Source organism: Wolffia australiana, chromosome 16, assembly GCF_029677425.1.
Source record: "Wolffia australiana isolate 7733 chromosome 16, ASM2967742v1".
Classification (NCBI taxonomy): Eukaryota; Viridiplantae; Streptophyta; class Magnoliopsida; order Alismatales; family Araceae; genus Wolffia; species Wolffia australiana.
In genome coordinates this window covers 7,558,405-7,575,803 of record NC_135850.1, presented here as the reverse complement: position 1 = coordinate 7,575,803, position 17,399 = coordinate 7,558,405, and the positions used below count along the sequence as shown (strand labels likewise).

The 17,399-nt window shown below is 44.6% G+C and overlaps 1 protein-coding gene and 1 long non-coding RNA gene across 2 annotated transcripts; one reads left to right on the top strand and one right to left on the bottom strand.

Moving 5' to 3' along the window:
• Positions 1-131: 131 nt before the first annotated feature.
• On the top strand, positions 132-1,033 carry LOC144713623 (uncharacterized). Its single transcript, XR_013584108.1, has 2 exons — positions 132-332; positions 826-1,033. It is a non-coding gene; the product is annotated as an uncharacterized LOC144713623 (long non-coding RNA).
• Positions 1,034-2,298: 1,265 nt separating this feature from the next.
• Positions 2,299-3,436, bottom strand: LOC144713622 (E3 ubiquitin-protein ligase ATL31-like). The gene has a single exon (XM_078588267.1). The coding sequence runs from the start codon at positions 3,377-3,379 to the stop codon at positions 2,525-2,527; it is 855 nt and encodes a 284-aa protein (XP_078444393.1). The 5' UTR covers positions 3,380-3,436; the 3' UTR covers positions 2,299-2,524.
• Positions 3,437-17,399: the final 13,963 nt, after the last annotated feature.

Sequence of the window (17,399 nt, the reverse complement as noted above, 5' to 3'; positions counted from 1 at the left end):
ACGTCGGACGGGATGATCTTCGTCCCGTCAGGTCCATCGTCTACGTCCTGGACGATCCAGAACTATACAACTGGGTGTGATGGATGATGGATTGAGACGAAACAGATTAGGATCAATCATCCATCATCTTACACTAACATGGAGTAGCAGGTGAGGGTATTATTGAATATTTAAGCGGGCATCTCCTTAGTTTAAAATAGGTCGGGGCGTGGGAAAGGGATTGTAGGAGGATGAGAAGAGATATCCGACCCTTTCCGCGGTCTCCATCTTGAAATATTCAGAGCACCGATGGATTCCGCCACGGTCTAGGTTGAGCTGCGTGCTCTGTTCCGGTAATTGTCAATTCTGCTTTCGTCAAGTTCAGATTTCTGGTTTTGGAAACGTTGATTGCTTCGTTTCGCCGCCGCTGCTGTTTATTTCTGAACTGCGAGGAATCTCTTCTTGTACGATTTCTCTCGGAGAATCCATTGAATGCGTCTGGTGAGCATTGCGAATCTGGTGGACGAATGTTAAATTTCGGAGGGTATTTTTTATGGAATTCTTTATAGTAGTTTGCTATCCGGCTGTTCTTGGGTTAGACAGCGAGCGCGGATTTAAAGAGGTAAAAAGACTCGGCTGCGATTAATGTTCCCTTTTTATTTTTTTTATCATAGTTACTTCCCTATCCGGAGAAACATTTCACATCAAGCTTATTCATTCTTGGTTTTATAACTTGGACCATTTCGTGGACCCCATCTTGTTGTTTCTTTTGAAATCTTAAAAAAACCCTTTTCTCGTTTTTTAAGAAACTCTTAGGATGAGAAGAAGAGATAATGTTTTTTCTAGTTTTTCTAGCTTTTTCCAGATAGGTTGAGGAAAAGAAGGTTGTTTTCCAGCAGAGCTGAAGAGGAGTTCCCACACTATTTTTAAACAGGAATTGTATTTTTTTTCCCATTTTTTCTTGTATCTCTATCATGGGATTGTTCTTTATTCTTTAATCCCAGAATAATTCGAAACTGGATGATACAAGATGCACCGACGCTGCCATTAGTCATGTTCTTCGTGTAATGTTCTAGCTTTTTGAATCAGAGTCGCCATAGAAAGATCGATTCTTTCTTTTATTTTTTTGTTTTTTGTTATCTTCTTTTGTGGGTACTGAACACTTGCTCTATAATCGGAAATCCATTCAATAATGGGACCTGGCCTTATTTACAAGACGAGAAATCGTCCACTTTCCCGAAATTGGTATTATCCAAACAGTTCAAGTTGTTGCCTGTTTCTAATTTGATAAGTTCGCTGAATTTCAACTCAAATTATACCTCTCTCTAATTACACTTGCTCAAGAATTCCTACACAGAATTGGACAACTCGTTTGCCGAGTCATTTATCCATCGTGTATGGTAAATGAAGTAAACTTTCTCTCCGTAATCTGAAATCAATTCATTTAGAAGACGAGAATCGTGCCCTACCCCGAAATTGGATTTATCCGATCAATTCTACTTCTTGCTCCTCTTTCTATCCTGTTGGGTTCTCCGAATTCCCACTTTTTTTTCCAGTAGCCCAGCACATTCTCGATTATACGAATAATCGAGGCAAACTTTCTCTCTATAATCTGAAATCAATTCATTTACAAGAGGAGAAATCGTGCACTACCCCGAAATTGGATTTATCCCATCAATTCTACTCCTTGCTCCTCATTCTATCCTGATGGTTCTCCGAATTTCTACCTTTTTTTTCCAGCAGCCCAACACATTCTCGATTATACGAATGTGAAATCAATTCATTTACAAGACGAGAAATTGTGCACTACCCCGAAATTGGATTTATCCGATCAATTCTACTTCTTGCTCCTCTTTCTATCCTGTTGGGTTCTCCGAATTCCCACTTTTTTTTCCAGTAGCCCAGCACATTCTCGATTATACGAATAATCGAGGCAAACTTTCTCTCTATAATCTGAAATCAATTCATTTACAAGAGGAGAAATCGTGCACTACCCCGAAATTGGATTTATCCCATCAATTCTACTCCTTGCTCCTCATTCTATCCTGATGGTTCTCCGAATTTCTACCTTTTTTTTCCAGCAGCCCAACACATTCTCGATTATACGAATGTGAAATCAATTCATTTACAAGACGAGAAATTGTGCACTACCCCGAAATTGGATTTATCCGATCAATTCTACTTCTTGCTCCTCTTTCTATCCTGATGGGTTCTCCGAATTTCTACTCTTTCTATCCTCGATTATTCGAATAAACGACACAAACCCGGGAAACTATAGACATGAACGACTGTTCGGAAATTATTTCTGTCAAGAACGACTGATTTGAACGTCTGAAAAGTATAGACTAATCCTGTCTCTAAATTCTGAAATTAACTCCTCAGTCGAGAACTGGCGAGCTGAATTGAACGACTGATTTTCCTTTGGCAGATCCATTTGTCCATTAGTCCGGAGAAGCCCATGGCGAGAAGTTTCCAATTTTTTCCGAGCGGCCACGCGTTCGCCGCCCCGTGAAAACGGACAAAAGAATTATTTTTTATACAGTAATCATGAGCGAGGGGAGCCCTTCTCAACGTCGGCGGCGCCGCCAAGGCAGTCGAAGCGAGTCCTGGCCGTCCGATCCTGCTTCCCGGATCCGTCGGCGGCGAGGCCGGCCACGTCATCGCCGTCGCGCTTCGGGCTGAGGGCGGACAACACGACGGAGAAGAAGGCCCACCGGGCGGGGGCGGGGGCGGCGGCGCCGCCGAAGCTGGTGGAGCGGCGGAGCTTCCCGGCGATGACGTCACGCCTGACGTGATCCGGGAGGCGCAGCGTGAAGCGGTCGCCATCGTCCGCCACGTGGACGACCACGATGGAGTGGCCGGTGGAGTTGGAGCGGGAGAGCCTTGGCGGCGGGGAAGGCGGCGGCGGCGGCGGCGGCGGCGCGGCGGCGAGGTCGGCGCGGCAGACGGGACACGTGGCGTGCTGGGAGAGCCAGGCGGCGATGCAGGCGGGGTGGAAGACGTGGTCGCAGGACGGGAGGAGGCGGAGTTCGTCATCGTCGTCGAACTCGGCGAGGCAGACGGCGCACTCGAGCGCGCCCTTGCCGAGCTTGTGCTCTTTCACGTCGGCGTAGACGAGCGTGGGTAGCCGGTCGATGGCGGCCGGGTCGAGCCCCGCGCGGGCCGGGCGGCGCCAGCGCGGGCCGGCGGCGGTCGGGGGGGGCTCGTCGGGGTCGGCGCAGTGGCGGAGGTAGATGGAGAGGAAGCCCATGAGGAAGAAGACGCTGATGAGGACGACGACGATGACGGCCATGGAGGAGTTGAACTGGGCGGGGTTGGTGCCGTAGGCGCTGAAGCTGGCCGGCTGGGCCACGGCGCCGCCGCTGAGGAGGAGGAGGAGGAAGAACGAGGAAGGCGTCATCTGGTGTTTGGGTCCGAGGGGAAAGATTGGCTCTTTTATTTCCCCCCCCCCCCCCCCCCCGTGGGTCTACTTCGATCACTCTCTCTCTCTCTGTGAAATGGTTTATATAATGTTTTCTTGGTCCATCCTTATCTCTCTTTCTCTCGCTATTTATCTCTTTCTAAAGGTTCTTATGCGTTGGTTCGTGTCTGTTTTTTCCCGGGTTGATCTTTTTTTTGATGGGTCTTTCTGTTTGTGTTTCTGCGATTTCTCTTGCTGTAAATAAATCTCTATTTCTCTCTCTCTCTCTCTATATATATATATATTTATCTCTTTCTAAACGTTCTTATGCGTGGTTCATGTCTGTTTTTTCCCGGGTCGATCTTTTTTGATGGGTCTTTCTGTTTGTGTTTCTGCGATTTCTCATGCTGTAAATAAATCTCTATTTTTCTCTCTCTTTCTCTCTCTCTATATATATATATATATCGATATTTATCTCTTTCTAAACGTTCTTTATGCGTGGTTCATGTCTGTTATTTCCCGGGTTGATCTTTTTTGATGGGTCTTTCTGTTTGTGTTTCTGCGATTTCTCATGCCGTAAATAAATCTCTATTTTTCGCTCTCTTTTTCTCTCTATCTCTCTCTCTCTCTATTTATCTCTTTCTAAACGTACTTATGCATTGGTTCGTGTTTGTTTTTTCCCGGGTTGACTTTTTTTTTATGGGTCTTTCTATTTTTGTTTTCTGCGATTTCTCTTGCCCTAAATTAATCTCTATTTTTCTCCCTCTGTCTCTCTATCTCTCCATTTATCTCTTTCTAAACGTTCTTATGAATAGGTTCGTGTCTGTTTTTTCCCGGGTTCATTTTTTTTAATGGCTTTTTCTGTTTATATTTTCTGCGATTTATCTTGCCCTAAATTAATCTCTATTTTTCTCTCTCTTTCTCTCTATCTCTTTATTTATCTCTTTCTAAACGTTCTCATGCATTGGTTCGTGTCTGTTTTTTCCCGGATTGATTTTTTTATGGGTCTTTCTGTTTCTGTTTATGTTTTCTGCGATTTATCTTGCCCTAAATTAATCTCTATTTTTCTCTCTCTGTCTCTCTATCTCTCTATTTATCTCTTTCTAAACGTTCTTATGCATTGGTTCGTGTCTGTTTTTTCCCGGATTGATTTTTTTTTATGGGTCTTTCTGTTTATGTTTTCTATGATTTCTCTGGCCGTAAATAGATCTCTATTTTTCTCTCTCTGTCTCTCTATCTCTCTATTTATCTCTTTCTAAACGTTCTTACGTATCGGTTCATGTCTGTTTTTTCCCGGGTTGATCGTTTTTTTATGGGTCTTTCTGTTTAAGTTTTCTGCGATTTCTCTTGCCCCAAATTAATATCTGCATTTCTCTTGCGCGACTGAATGTTGTTCTCTCTTTCTCTATCTATCTATTTCTAAACGTCCTTATGCATCGGTTTATGTCTATATTTTCCCGGGTTGATCTGCCTTGTATTCCTTTTTTCGATGGGTGTTTATGTTTATGTTTTCTGCGGTTTCTCTTGTTCAGAATTAATCTATTTTTCTCTCGTGAGACTTAATTTTGTTCTCTCTCTCTCTCTCTCATCTCTATCTCTCTTTCCAAACGTTTTTATGCGTCGATTCATGTCTATTTTTTCCGGGGTTGATCTGCCCTCTCTTTTTCTTTTTGAATGGGTGTTTGTGTTTTCTCCGATTTCTCTTGCCCTAAAAAAATCTCTATTTTTCTCTCTCTATCTCTCTATTTATCTCTATCCCTCTATTTATCTTTCTAAACGTCCTTATGCATCAGGTCATTTCTATTTTTTCCCGGGTTGTTCTGGCTTCTCTTTTTTTTTTATGGGTCTTTCTGTTTATGTTTTCTGCGATTTCTCTTGCCCTAAATGTATCTATATTTTTCTCTCGTGAGACTGAATGTTGTTCTTTCTCTCTCTCTCTCTCTCTCTCTCTCTCTCTCTCTATCTATCTTATCTATTTCTAATCGTTCTTATGCATCGGCGCATGCGAATTTTTTCCCGGATTATTGATCTTCCGTCTCGTTCTTTTTCAATGGGTCTCTCTGTTTATGTTTTATGTTTTATGCGATTTCTCTTGCCCTAAATAAATCTCTATTTTTCTCTCGTGAGACTGAATATTGTCGCTCTCTCTATAAACGTTCTTATGCATCGGTTCATGTGTATTTTTTCCCGGGTTGATCTGCCCTCTCTCTTTTTCAATGGGTCTCTATGTTTATGTTTTCTGCGATTTCTCTTGCCCTAAATAAATGCGTCTCTGGTATGTTTTCTGCAATCCATCTATCTGATGAACCTTAATGTTGTTCTCTCCCTCTCTCTCCATCCATGCCTCTCCCTCTCTGTTTTTTCTTCAAAAAAAATTTGTTTCTGTTTTCTCCTCGAACCTTCTCTCCCTATTTCAAAGAAACATTTTTTTTTGTGCCACTCCCTCTTGCTAACAGACTTTATTCTTTTATCCTTTTTCCACTATCTTTCTCTCTCTAAACCTCTAACAAATTCTTATTTTTTCGTCGATCTGTCCGTATAAATCTCGACATATCTCTCCCTTGTATCTCTCTCCGCCTTCTTAGTTATGTATTATTTCTCCTCGATCAATCTCAGTAACCGTCAACAAATCTCTGTTCCTCGCACAAACACTATTTCTTCGCAAATTCCAAGTATCTTCATCTCTATCGCACCCTCGCTCTCCCTCTGTCTATTTTATTTTTTTTCTCGGTCGATGTTGCCTCTTTCTCACTCCGCCAATATCTTTTTTTTGCTTGATTCATCCTCTATGAATTTCCCTTTCGATCAATCTTTCTTACACTTCAAATCCCTTACGATCAATCTTTCTTACATCCTCTATTCTCTCTGTCTGGATATATATCTCTATCTCGTTTATGATCTCTCTTAATCTGTGAAACCGCCCGTGTCCGTCCATAGAAAACTCCCCATTTCCTCTCTCCATACCTCTACATCAACACTTCCTCTCTCTCTCTCTCTCTCTCTCTCTCTCTCTCTCTCTCTCTCTCTCTCTCTCTCTCTCTCTCTCTCCTGATCCATACCATGGAAAATCTATCATTTCTCTCTCAATCTCCCCTCCCCACTCTCACATCCATCCATCTCTCTTCATCTGTCTGAATCCCTCAACTCTTTTTTCACTCGATCTCTGTATATCGACATGTCTCTCTCTACCCATCAATCTCTCTCCTGCTAGAAAACATCCTCTCTCCTTTCTTTCTGACTATGAAATGTCCGCCGCTGTGTGGGAGTGGGTCATTCGTTCAGTCGAGGCTTCCAGAACGCTTTGATTGTCAACGCCAAATTGTGTGATAGAAATAGGATAAGCGTGAAGTGGGTGTGCGAGTGCGTGTCAAGTTGACTAGCCGACAAGAATGGGAAACGTGGACGTACTTATTCCTGACAGGTCAACGAGCCGCCCCCAGAACACCTGTCAAAACAGGTTACCTCTCGTCTGCTATCCGCTTCCCATGACTCTCTCTCTTTCTCGTGTTTCCTCATTATCTCTCTTTCATTATCACTCTCTCTCTACATATATACCTCTATCTCGCTAGGTATTATCTTTATCCCTGTGCTCTCTTTTCGCTCTCAGGCTTTCACTCTCTCTTTCTAGATATACACCTCTATCTCTCTATCGATTATCTCTGTATCTATGCTCCCTATTTTCTCCCTCTATCTCTAATTCGTTCTCTCTCTCTCTCTTTCTCTCTCTCTCTCTCTCTCTCTCTCTCTCTCTCTATCTCTCTATCTTTATCTCTATCTCTCTATCTTTATGCTCTCTCTTTTTTCTCTCTATCTCCAATTCATTCTCTCTCTCTAGATATCTCATTCTCTCTCTATCTCTATCCCTACATGTATACCTCTATATCTCCATCTTTATGCTCTCTTTTTCTCTCTCTATCTTCAATTCATTCTCTCTCTCGACATCTCATTCTCTCTCTACCTCTCTCTCTACATATATACCTCTATCCTCTATATTTATGCTCTCTCTTTTCTCTCTCTATCTCCAATTCATTTTCTCTCTCGATATCTCTTTCTATCTCTATCTCTCTCCATACATATACCTCTATCTCTCTGTCTTTATGCTCTCTTTCTTTTCTCTCTCTATCTTTCATTCATTCTCTCTCTCTCCATCTCTTTCTCTCTCTATCTCTCTCCCTTCATTTATACCTCTATCTCTCTATCTTTATGCTCTCTCCTTCTCTCTGTTTCTCCAATTCATTCTCTCTCTCTCCATCTCTTTCTCTCTCTATCTCTCTCCCTTCATTTATACCTCTATCTCTCTATCTTTATGCTCTCTCCTTCTCTCTGTTTCTCCAATTCATTCTCTCTCTCTCCATCTCTTTCTCTCTCTATCTCTCGCCCTTCATATATACCTCTATCTCTCTATCTTTATGCTCTCTCTTTTATCTCTCTATCTTTATGCTCTCTCTTCTATCTCTCTATCTCTCATTCATTATCTCTCTACATATATATCTCTATCTCTCTATCTTTATGCTCTCTCTTTTCTCTCTCTATCTTTCTCTATATCTATCCCTCAACATCTCTCTATCTGTCTCTATATGTCGTCCTCTCTCTATATCTCCCTCTACATATATACCTGTATTTATCTCTCTAATGTTATCTCTCTCTATACTGCTCTTTTCTCTCCCACTTTCTCTCTAGGAGTCACTCTCTATCGCTCTTTCTTTTTTTATTTCTTTGTTTCTCCCTCTCTCTCGACATATATCTCTCTCTTTATCTTGCTATCTATCTAGGATTTTCAAAGGTTCCAAAGTCCTTGCAGAACCTGCACCAAACAAAAGCATCTGAAAGAACTGGTCCATCAAATTTGAAATGTAGATGAAAACAGGCTATAGTTGCATAGCTAAATCTTGTGTTGGAACTTCTTGAGGAATGGATGCTGCAGTCTTTGGCTCAAAGTACCATGCATCAGGTAGATCCGGACGAATTAACGATGTGCACTTGCCGTGGTGTTCTATCACGCTCTAAAGTGCGGGTTCTTGAAGAACTTTGTGCTCTATGGCCACTTAGTTAGCTTCGTGCAAACATATTTTGAATAGCTTGTTTCGTGATCCTCCCCTTCAATCAGCTTAGATAACTGAGATCTGAGGTTCATTTCCAATAGAAACCTCCAGGTTATGGGCGGCCCATATGGTTAGTTCAGCTATTATCCCTCTCTCTATACACACTCTATCTCTCCCTCCCAATCTCTTCTTACCCCTCTTTATTTCTCTCTCTTAATATATATATATCTATGTATCTTTCTCTCTCTATCTCTCTACATATATGCATCTCTTTACCTAAATACTTAATATCTATATTTCTACATTTCTCTCCATTTCTTTCTCTATCTACCTCTCCTGCTATTTCTCGTTCTATCTACTTCTCACTCTCTCTCTCTACCTCTTCCTCTCAATCTCTCCATATCTCCTCTCTCTTTCTTTGACTCTCTCACTCTCTTCCTCTCTCTTCTCTCTATTTCTGTCTCGCATATCTGATTATCATCTCAACATATATTACCATGAAGATAGTTGATTCATTTTTTTGTCCCATCATGTTACCCTTTCTGATGTAGGGAAATGTACCCTTTGGAGCATGGATCACAATATGGATGGCACGGCGGATATAAAGAGAAGACCGAGTTTGCTGTTGAAGTAGAGGATAATTGTGAGAAACAAAAAAGGTTGCTAGAGAGAAATGAAAGAGGCCTTGGGAGAGAGGAGGAGATCAGGAGAGAGAGAAGAGGTTAAGAGAAAGAGGGTAGAGAAGGCAGTGGGAATACCTGACAAAAAAAAACATAGTAGTCGAAGAGCAGGAGAGATTTGGGAGAAAGGGGGGTTAGGTCTGTAAGAGAGTCATGACAGTAGCAGAGACGGCTGCAGTTGCGAGGAATGCTTTGACAATGAACTGGCGATGAAGTGAGAAGCACTACGACAATGGGAAAAAAGTTCAAATCCAATATCTAGCAGATTTAAGCTATATTATCACCAAATGAAGCATGCAATATATTTTCTATTACATATGGTGTGCCTTTCAAACTTGTAATGCACATTATTATCTTACCTTATAGTATCATTAGTAGAGGGTCATCGCCCTACTTCTGTTGCCCGACATCAGTTCCCATGGGGATGTCAAAGATTCAACTCCATTGAAGACACATTGTGAATGAAGGTTGAGAAGACACATGTGACCCATGCAAGATGTTACATGACAAGCCACTCAAAGCAGGCATCGGGTAGAGTTGGGGGTAATACTCCATGGAAGTCATTGATTGGTCAGGGATTTTATAAATCTTTGAGGATGATGCGTCGAACCTCATAATAACATGAAAAGGCATGGGTATTTACATACATTTTAGATGATTTTGGTATTATTAATTTATAATTTATCATGTTATTATTTGAATTAACTAAATGTTTATGCATTAGCTATAAATTCTAATTTTGCACATTATGGTTTTTTTTAACTAATCTCCTTGACTTCTTTGAAGTGAAGCATTTTGATTACTGATGAGTATTTTATAGTTCTAAATGTGCATAAATTTACAGGAATAGAAAGATATAATTCTTAAGAGTTGAAGAATTTTTGGGAGCTTAGTGATTCTCAAAAGGGGATTGAAAGGAGAAAATGGTGTGGTGGGCCTTCAAAAGAGACATCGGAGGGAAATGGGCCACAACCTAACCTGCCCATTGGGTTCACAAAAGTTTTACAAAGATAGAAGCCGAAGATTACAGGGGAAAGCTCTCAACCCATGGAGAAAAAGAGGCAAAATGGCAAGAAAAGATAATACAAAATACCCAAAGTGGTATTTTAGTTGTTCTTCCTATGTATGAATAATCTTTTTCTCCATCATTTCTCATCATTCTGGATGTGCTCTAGCAAGTGACTGGCCAGCAGGACAAGGCTTTTATAAAATCCAGGTTGTTCAACCTGCTTGATGTAAGTTTGTTGAAGTTTTCATTCAATCTCTTCTCTTGTTTACATTGAAAAATGTTTGATCCTGGCAAAATATAAGGATCCAGACTTGACAGGAAGTATTGAGGGCTCACCATACCTGCATTGAGGTTTTAAGGACCTAGATTTCCTGATGGAGCGCGTCCAAACGACATCGACAGACCGTCATCGGAGCCATCCTCGTCATCAATAACATCACCGCCGGTTTGTGTCCAGCCCGACTGGCACGACAAAGCATCCGTGAAGACGCCCGGGTTTAAATACCCTGGGTAATGCACGTCCACGCACGTGCTTGTGTTTTTATTCTTCGATTTTTGTTCGTCCTATTTCATGTTTCGTGTTCATCACAGCGAGTTCACCGTACTCACCGTGAGGCGTCCGTATCGTTATGTTTTTCCGTGTTCGTATTGCCGTATCCGTCCGTATCATTTATTTTTGCATTGTTTTAATTTATCATTTTTTTCTATGTTGTAAAAGGGGGTCATTTAATGGGCCTCCTGAATGGACTCTTTGTAATTTATCTTTTATTTTTGCATTGTTTTAATTTATCATCATGGCCATATATAAGGCCATGATGGGCACCACGTCTGGTAGATCTGGATTCCATTTTCTGGCGGTTACAGTTATCGCAGCCAGATCTCACCCCAAGGAGGAGGAGAGGATGGGGAAGGAGGAGACGGAGGAAGGAGAGGAGGAAGAAGGAAGAGAGGAAGAAGGGAAAGTGAGCGGAGAGGATCAAGGGTTTCACACCGTTGGATAGTAGCTGATATCGCCGGCAGGAACACTCTTAACACTTCTTTGACCAACGACACTTCGCGCGAAGTTATTTTTGCGACGTCAAAACTCGGACGCCCGCTTGTGCCTGCGACACGGTCGACGGTCGACCTACGCTCGGACGACGGTTGTGCTGAACGTGCGAATGACCGTAGCGTGCATGCGCGACGGCCGGAGTCTGCGTTCCCGTTGGTTGGGTAGCCTCTAACGTGCATAGACGGGACTCCCGATGCTCGTGTGTCGCAAACCTAACCGAGCGTACCCCCTGGTCGCCCTCGCAATTGGAAAATATATCAAAGACGTCTTGCTGATACGTCTGTGTTTGCCAGTCGAATGGGCGCTCACTCGCCTTTTGGACACGCAAGACCTGCTCATTCCATGACTAGAGACTGTTCGCGCACCTGGTCAATCGCGACATCTCTCCCGATGGGAACGGGTGTGCCATCTCCCGTCGAACTTGCACCGAGCGGATCACGCCCGAAAGAACCCCGCGGAGACTCCAGGCGTTGGAGTCATTCCTGTGGTGATTTCAAGGAGCTCGGACAGGAAATAAGCTCCACCGGCTCCCGGCGCTCGTGTCAACCCCACCACTCGATCGCTCGTGGAGCACCCGGTCGCCAACCCCTTTGGTGCTTCATAGACAAACGGCAGATCACATCGCTACCTGCCACGCCGTCCCTACCAATCTTCCCCGATGCCCCTGGACATTGCGGGTTCGCCACCTTCCTGCACAGGCCATCGTTTGATCGCGGTCAATGCTGCTGAATCTGTGACTGCAACACGTGTCTGGGTCCTTGAGCATCCGCTTTACAGCACCTTCGTCAACGAGCACGCACAACTGATCATCATTGTATCGCCGCCGCATCCTCCCTCACTGTCTTCCTTTTCCGACCACCGTCATTTTGCTCCTGTGCCGCGATACCACCGTCAGTTGAGCCTCATCGTGCCCTTCGCCAATGGCATGCCTCCAACTACCTGCCCGTTCCTGCATGTGCACCGTCAAAGACACTGACGACGAACACCACCACCGAGGAGGTACGACGTTCCCCTTGCTCGTCCGTTATATTACTTTCTAGAGTATATTTTCGACTGCACTCCAACACGCTTGGGTTAGAATAGGCGAGAGAAAATATTCTAAGAAAAAAACTACATCACGAATGTTTCCCTAGCAACAAGCCGATCCCGTCCGTTGTGTGCGAGCCCCTTTAGATATATTCCGTTCGGTGCCCTAGTCGCCGTCGTCGCTTCCGAAGAGGGTCAGAAGGTCACCGTCACCATCATCGGTCGCCCCGGAGCTCGAAACTTGGCGAATTCCCACAAGTTGAACCTGCTCGTACTCTCATCTAGGGTTTCATCACATCACGTAGCTACATTTTCACTTAGTGAATTATCTGTCAGATGACAACATCGACGGCGTCCGACATTATCTTTGTATCCAAGCATTGTCTCGATACTCATCCGGACGACGACACCTTCGACATCAGGCATCATTTCCATTTTCCCATCATTATCTATCCATTTCCCATTTAAATCCATCACTTTCTCACTCTAAACACTTTTCCCTACTTTATCTCTCTAAAATGAATAATTTTTCTCTCTATACCTTCATCCATATCACGAATTTTTTCCCTTAAAATTCTGTAAACAATTCCACCATTTGCACTCAAATTTTTCTCTATAGAAAAATTCCACCCTCCGCGCACTCCACGCGCGCTCCGGTGCTCCGCGCGATCAGCACCCGCGCGCGCTGCTCTGTGCACCCGAAGCGTCGGACGGCGTCGACGACGACCGGCCGCCTGGGGCGCTCTAGGCAGCGGCCTAGGATTGCCTTGGGCGGCAGTGTGGGGCGGCCTAAGGCGGCGGCCTTGGGCTGCCTTGGGCGGCAGCTTGGGGCGGCGGCCTTGGGCTGCAGCTTGGGGCGGCCTGGGGCGGTGGCCTTGGGCTGCCTTAGGCAGCAGCCTGTTGTGGCCTGGGGCAGCCTGGGCGGCCCTGGCTGGGGCAGCCTGGGCGGCCTTGGGCGGCCCTGGCTGGGGCGGCCTGGGCGGCCTTGTTAGGGCGGCCTTGGCAGGGGCAACCTGGGGCGGCCGTGGGCGGCCCTGGTTGGGGCGGCCTAGGCGGTCTTGGGCGACCCTGTTGGGGCGGCCTAGGGCTGCTCGTGGGCGGCCCTGGTAGGGGCAGCCTCGGGCGGCCTTGGGCGGCCCTGTTGGGGCAGCCTAGGGCTGCTTGTGGGCGGCCCTGGTAGGGGCAGCCTCGGGCGGCCTTGGGCGGCCCTGTTGGGGCGGCCTAGGGCTGCTCGTGGGCGGCCCTGGTAGGGGCAGCCTCGGGCGGCCTTGGGCGGCCCTGTTGGGGCGGCCTAGGGCAGCTCGTGGGCGGCCCTGCCAAGGGTGGCCTGGGCGGCCGTGGGCAGCCCTGGCAGGGGCGGCTTGGGCGGCCTTGGGCGGCCCTGGCAGGGGCGGCCTAGGCGTGACCTTGGGCGGCCTGGGCGGCCTAAGGCGGCCCTGGCAGGGGCGGCCTAGGCGTGACCTTGGGCGGCCTGGCAGGGGCAGCCTGGGCGGCCTAGGGACGGCAGGTCTAAGAGAGAAAGAGAGAGAGAGAGAGAGGTGAGATGAGGAAGAGGAAGAGATGCCGGCGACGATGACTGGCAACGCGAGGGGGTGGTGGTGGCGGCGGCGACGGAGGCGGCGGTTAGGGTTGAAGAAGGGATAGGGGGAGGCTTGGGCAGTCCTCCAAGAAGAGTTACACAAAAACTCGATTCTTGAATTATGACTGCCTAATGTTTCTTAAAAACAATGGCCTATATATAGCCCTTGGAGGAAAGAGAAAATGACGAGAAATTAGGGACGAGAAATTAAAGACGTGCGCCGTGTCATGCCAAAGGGCAGTTGTGGATCTGCCTCTGGCGTCATGTCATGACGCGCGTAGGGACGTGCGCGGGTGGAGACATGCTTGTCGACGGTTGCGGCGTGTTGACTTTGGTGTTGACTTCGGTTGACCGTGGCGCGTTGACTTTGGTTGACTTCGGTTAACCGCAAAACCTGAAAAATATTTATGTACCTTATAACAATTATTTCTGATGCAAGATGACTAGGAATCACTTGGGTAAGATGGACTAAAGTCAACAAAGGATGGATAAAACAGACAACAAATCAATACGACCGATTTCCAACATTTAAATTCAGACAAAATGATCACGGTGCAGCCCCTTTCCTTGGTCAAGGGTGGGAGGACTGTCTTACAACCACCACATTGAAAACAAAGCTCCAAATCCAATATTTGGAATGGTCGACTATGAGAAGATGCAAACCTATTCCACTAACATATTCTGCTAAGTCTGACAGTAGTGGAAAAACGCACAAGAAAATATCGGATAAAATAATGCCGATCACCAAAGAGGTAAGGGTGGACCTTTAGCGTTGGCATAGCATGATAGGGTGATCCAGGAAGTCGTGGAGGTGTGATGTAACATGGTGGTTGGGACCATTCGGATCGTGTTACCTCACAGAAGGTCAAACACAAAACACAAGATGACGACATGAAAAAAAGTTGTGGTTTTAAGAAATTAACAAGAAGTAATCGGGTTATGATATGATCAAACTCCAAATGATCTGCGTAATCGGCTCGAAGGGATGACACAAGGGGGGGGGACAATACCGTCAAAGAAAATGACCTAACATCACTGCTTTGAGTAAGACCTATAACAAATATTGAAATCACTTGAGGCAGCAGAGCAATTTGTAAATCGGCATAGAAAGATGCAATTAATACTGTAATTAATGGGGGAGGGAAGGTGGGAAGACGAACCTGCACATTATGTTTCGAAGCTGGGGTCAACACGACTGGTAGTCAACTCTGGTTAACTATCGATGCGTTCAACATCCACACTGGTTTGTTTATGCATGTTGTAGGTAGGTCAAATGCAGCAGTATGTAGTGGTTGTAATAAGGTGAGGAAACTGAATGCGACACAAACAACATAAGAGAGACGGTATGAAAGATAGCAAGTGATTCCTCGTAGTAGTTTGATGTAAGTTCGAAGAGGAATTTAACCACATGCGTCAGGCATTTGGTGGACACCACGAATACTGTGTTGATGCAATAGTGGGCAACGAGTGTCGTGCATTGTGGCTGGGAGGTCAATCATGCTGGACAACGGCCAGTGACGGTAGAAACTTTCGGGGCCTGTAGGTGTTGAAGAAAATAAATACGCGGTTGAATATGATCCGGAAAACACGATGTGTGTCATTTTATTCTTTTTTTCTATCGGCGTTATCGAATCAATACCCTGCGCCTTCGTAGATCCCACAACAAGGGAAGGCTAGACACAGGTGGACTGGTCTTCATCGGAGAGCGTGTATGGACATGGATTGATTTGACAGAGGTGCGCCAAGATCACGATGAAGCAGGGTTAGAAATCTGTGAGCTTTTGTTTTGAGACACCGAGGAGAAGCACTTGACCAACAGGTACTAAGAACATGCTCGAACCAGAGTTCTTGATCCAGCGCAAAAGGTGGCTTCACTGATCATTCCAAGAATCAAAAGCTTGGTATTGCTAGATCATAAATGATCAAGAACTCCCAAAAAAGGTGATGAAAATCATGGGAGAAGACCAATAACAGTCTGAGGGGTTTTCCTGAAGGCAGGAGTGCATTCAAGAAGCCCAATCTTGAGAGAATCCGGGTAACAAGACAACAAACAAATGAACAGCAGAGGAAACACAGTCATTCTTCCGGTGGAGAGAAACTTGGTTTGGTGAATCTGACAAGGCGTGGCCTACGACGTTCCCACAATTACCCTAGAAACACTCTAGGACGATGGGGAGAAAACACCTTCTTCTTCAACAAAACACAACGAAAGGAACAAGTTTGCATCCCACGTTTCCCCTTCCCATTTACTTATAGTAGAGTTGTGGCAGTTAGGGGAGTAATGGGTCATTTTAAGGGAAGCTTATTGGGCTTCCTTAAAAGGGGTCTTTTAGGGGGAAAAAAGAAGTCAACATGGACTCTTCCCCTTCCCCCTAAAAGGTTCTATTAGAACACAAACAACAAACACGACACGAGGGGGAGGCCTGTACTCATGCAAGAAGGGCCTCTAGACAATCCAAAGATGACAAAAAAAGAAGAACAAAAGACGGCATGGCATGCTCCAAGATGACGCAAATGCCGCTTCAAACCTGATAGTGGAAATGTGGGTTCTTCATGTCAGGTCGGGCTCTGCGAAGGGGCTGGTGGACTGACGTGCACTTCGATAGGACGAATCTCGACGTGATCAACTGGATCGTCCTCCATCAAGGTGTTTGATGGCGAGAGTGGATGACGTGCGCTTGAACAGGGCCGGACATAGATCCAACTGCGCGGTGATTTGGTGGGCGGGTGAAGGAGCGAGTCACCCCATTGCAGGATTTGGGGTAGTTCCCTGAAACCTAAATTGTAAATGGGAACGGCGATGTAGGACGAGGGGGTCTGAAGCATGTCGGTGTAGAAACTGATGCAGGCGGCATCTGCGCATAGTGGCCATGCGGGTGGCAGCAGCCTGCAATGGTCGCGCAAGTGGTGTTTAAATATGATTTGATGTTTAGACTTATACAATAAAATTTATAAATACCCTTAATCACTAAATACAGAATATAGAGCAAGCAAGGGGTCGAACCATAGGGAGGAAATAAGTTAGAATTTGTATCCAAATTTAATATATTAATTCAAAGATGAATTAATTTTGCAATTAACAAACATAAATTATGCTTAATAATGTTTTTAATTAATCAAAATCAACAAAAAACTTAATTTTGATTTTAAATATTTCGGTCAAAAAGCTCAAGATAGAATTATTTCAATTATAAGATCATATTAACTCGGTTAATTTCCCAATTATTATAAAAATTTAAAACAATTTTTATGAATTAAAATTGGGAATTTAATAATCAAGAAAGAGATTTTTAAATTGGACTTCAAGATGAATGAATTTTCGAATCAAATTTTGTTTTTTGGATTCTAGTATATTGAGTTAAATTTCTAAACAATAAAAATCAAAATCTAGGGAGAGAAACTAGACAAATTAACCTAGAGAGAGAAACTGAAGAATTTGGGGAAAAGATGAAATCTGACCATAAATTAAAAATCTAATGATGAAGAAATGTTCAAAATTGATGTATAGTTAAAGATCAAAAACCAGATCTTGAATCAGAATCAAAATGCAGTGCTAATTTCATTCAAAACCACTTCAAGGGCATGTACATTTCGCCCATGCCTTGGCGTTTTAGAATTGTTCAAGAAGAAGAT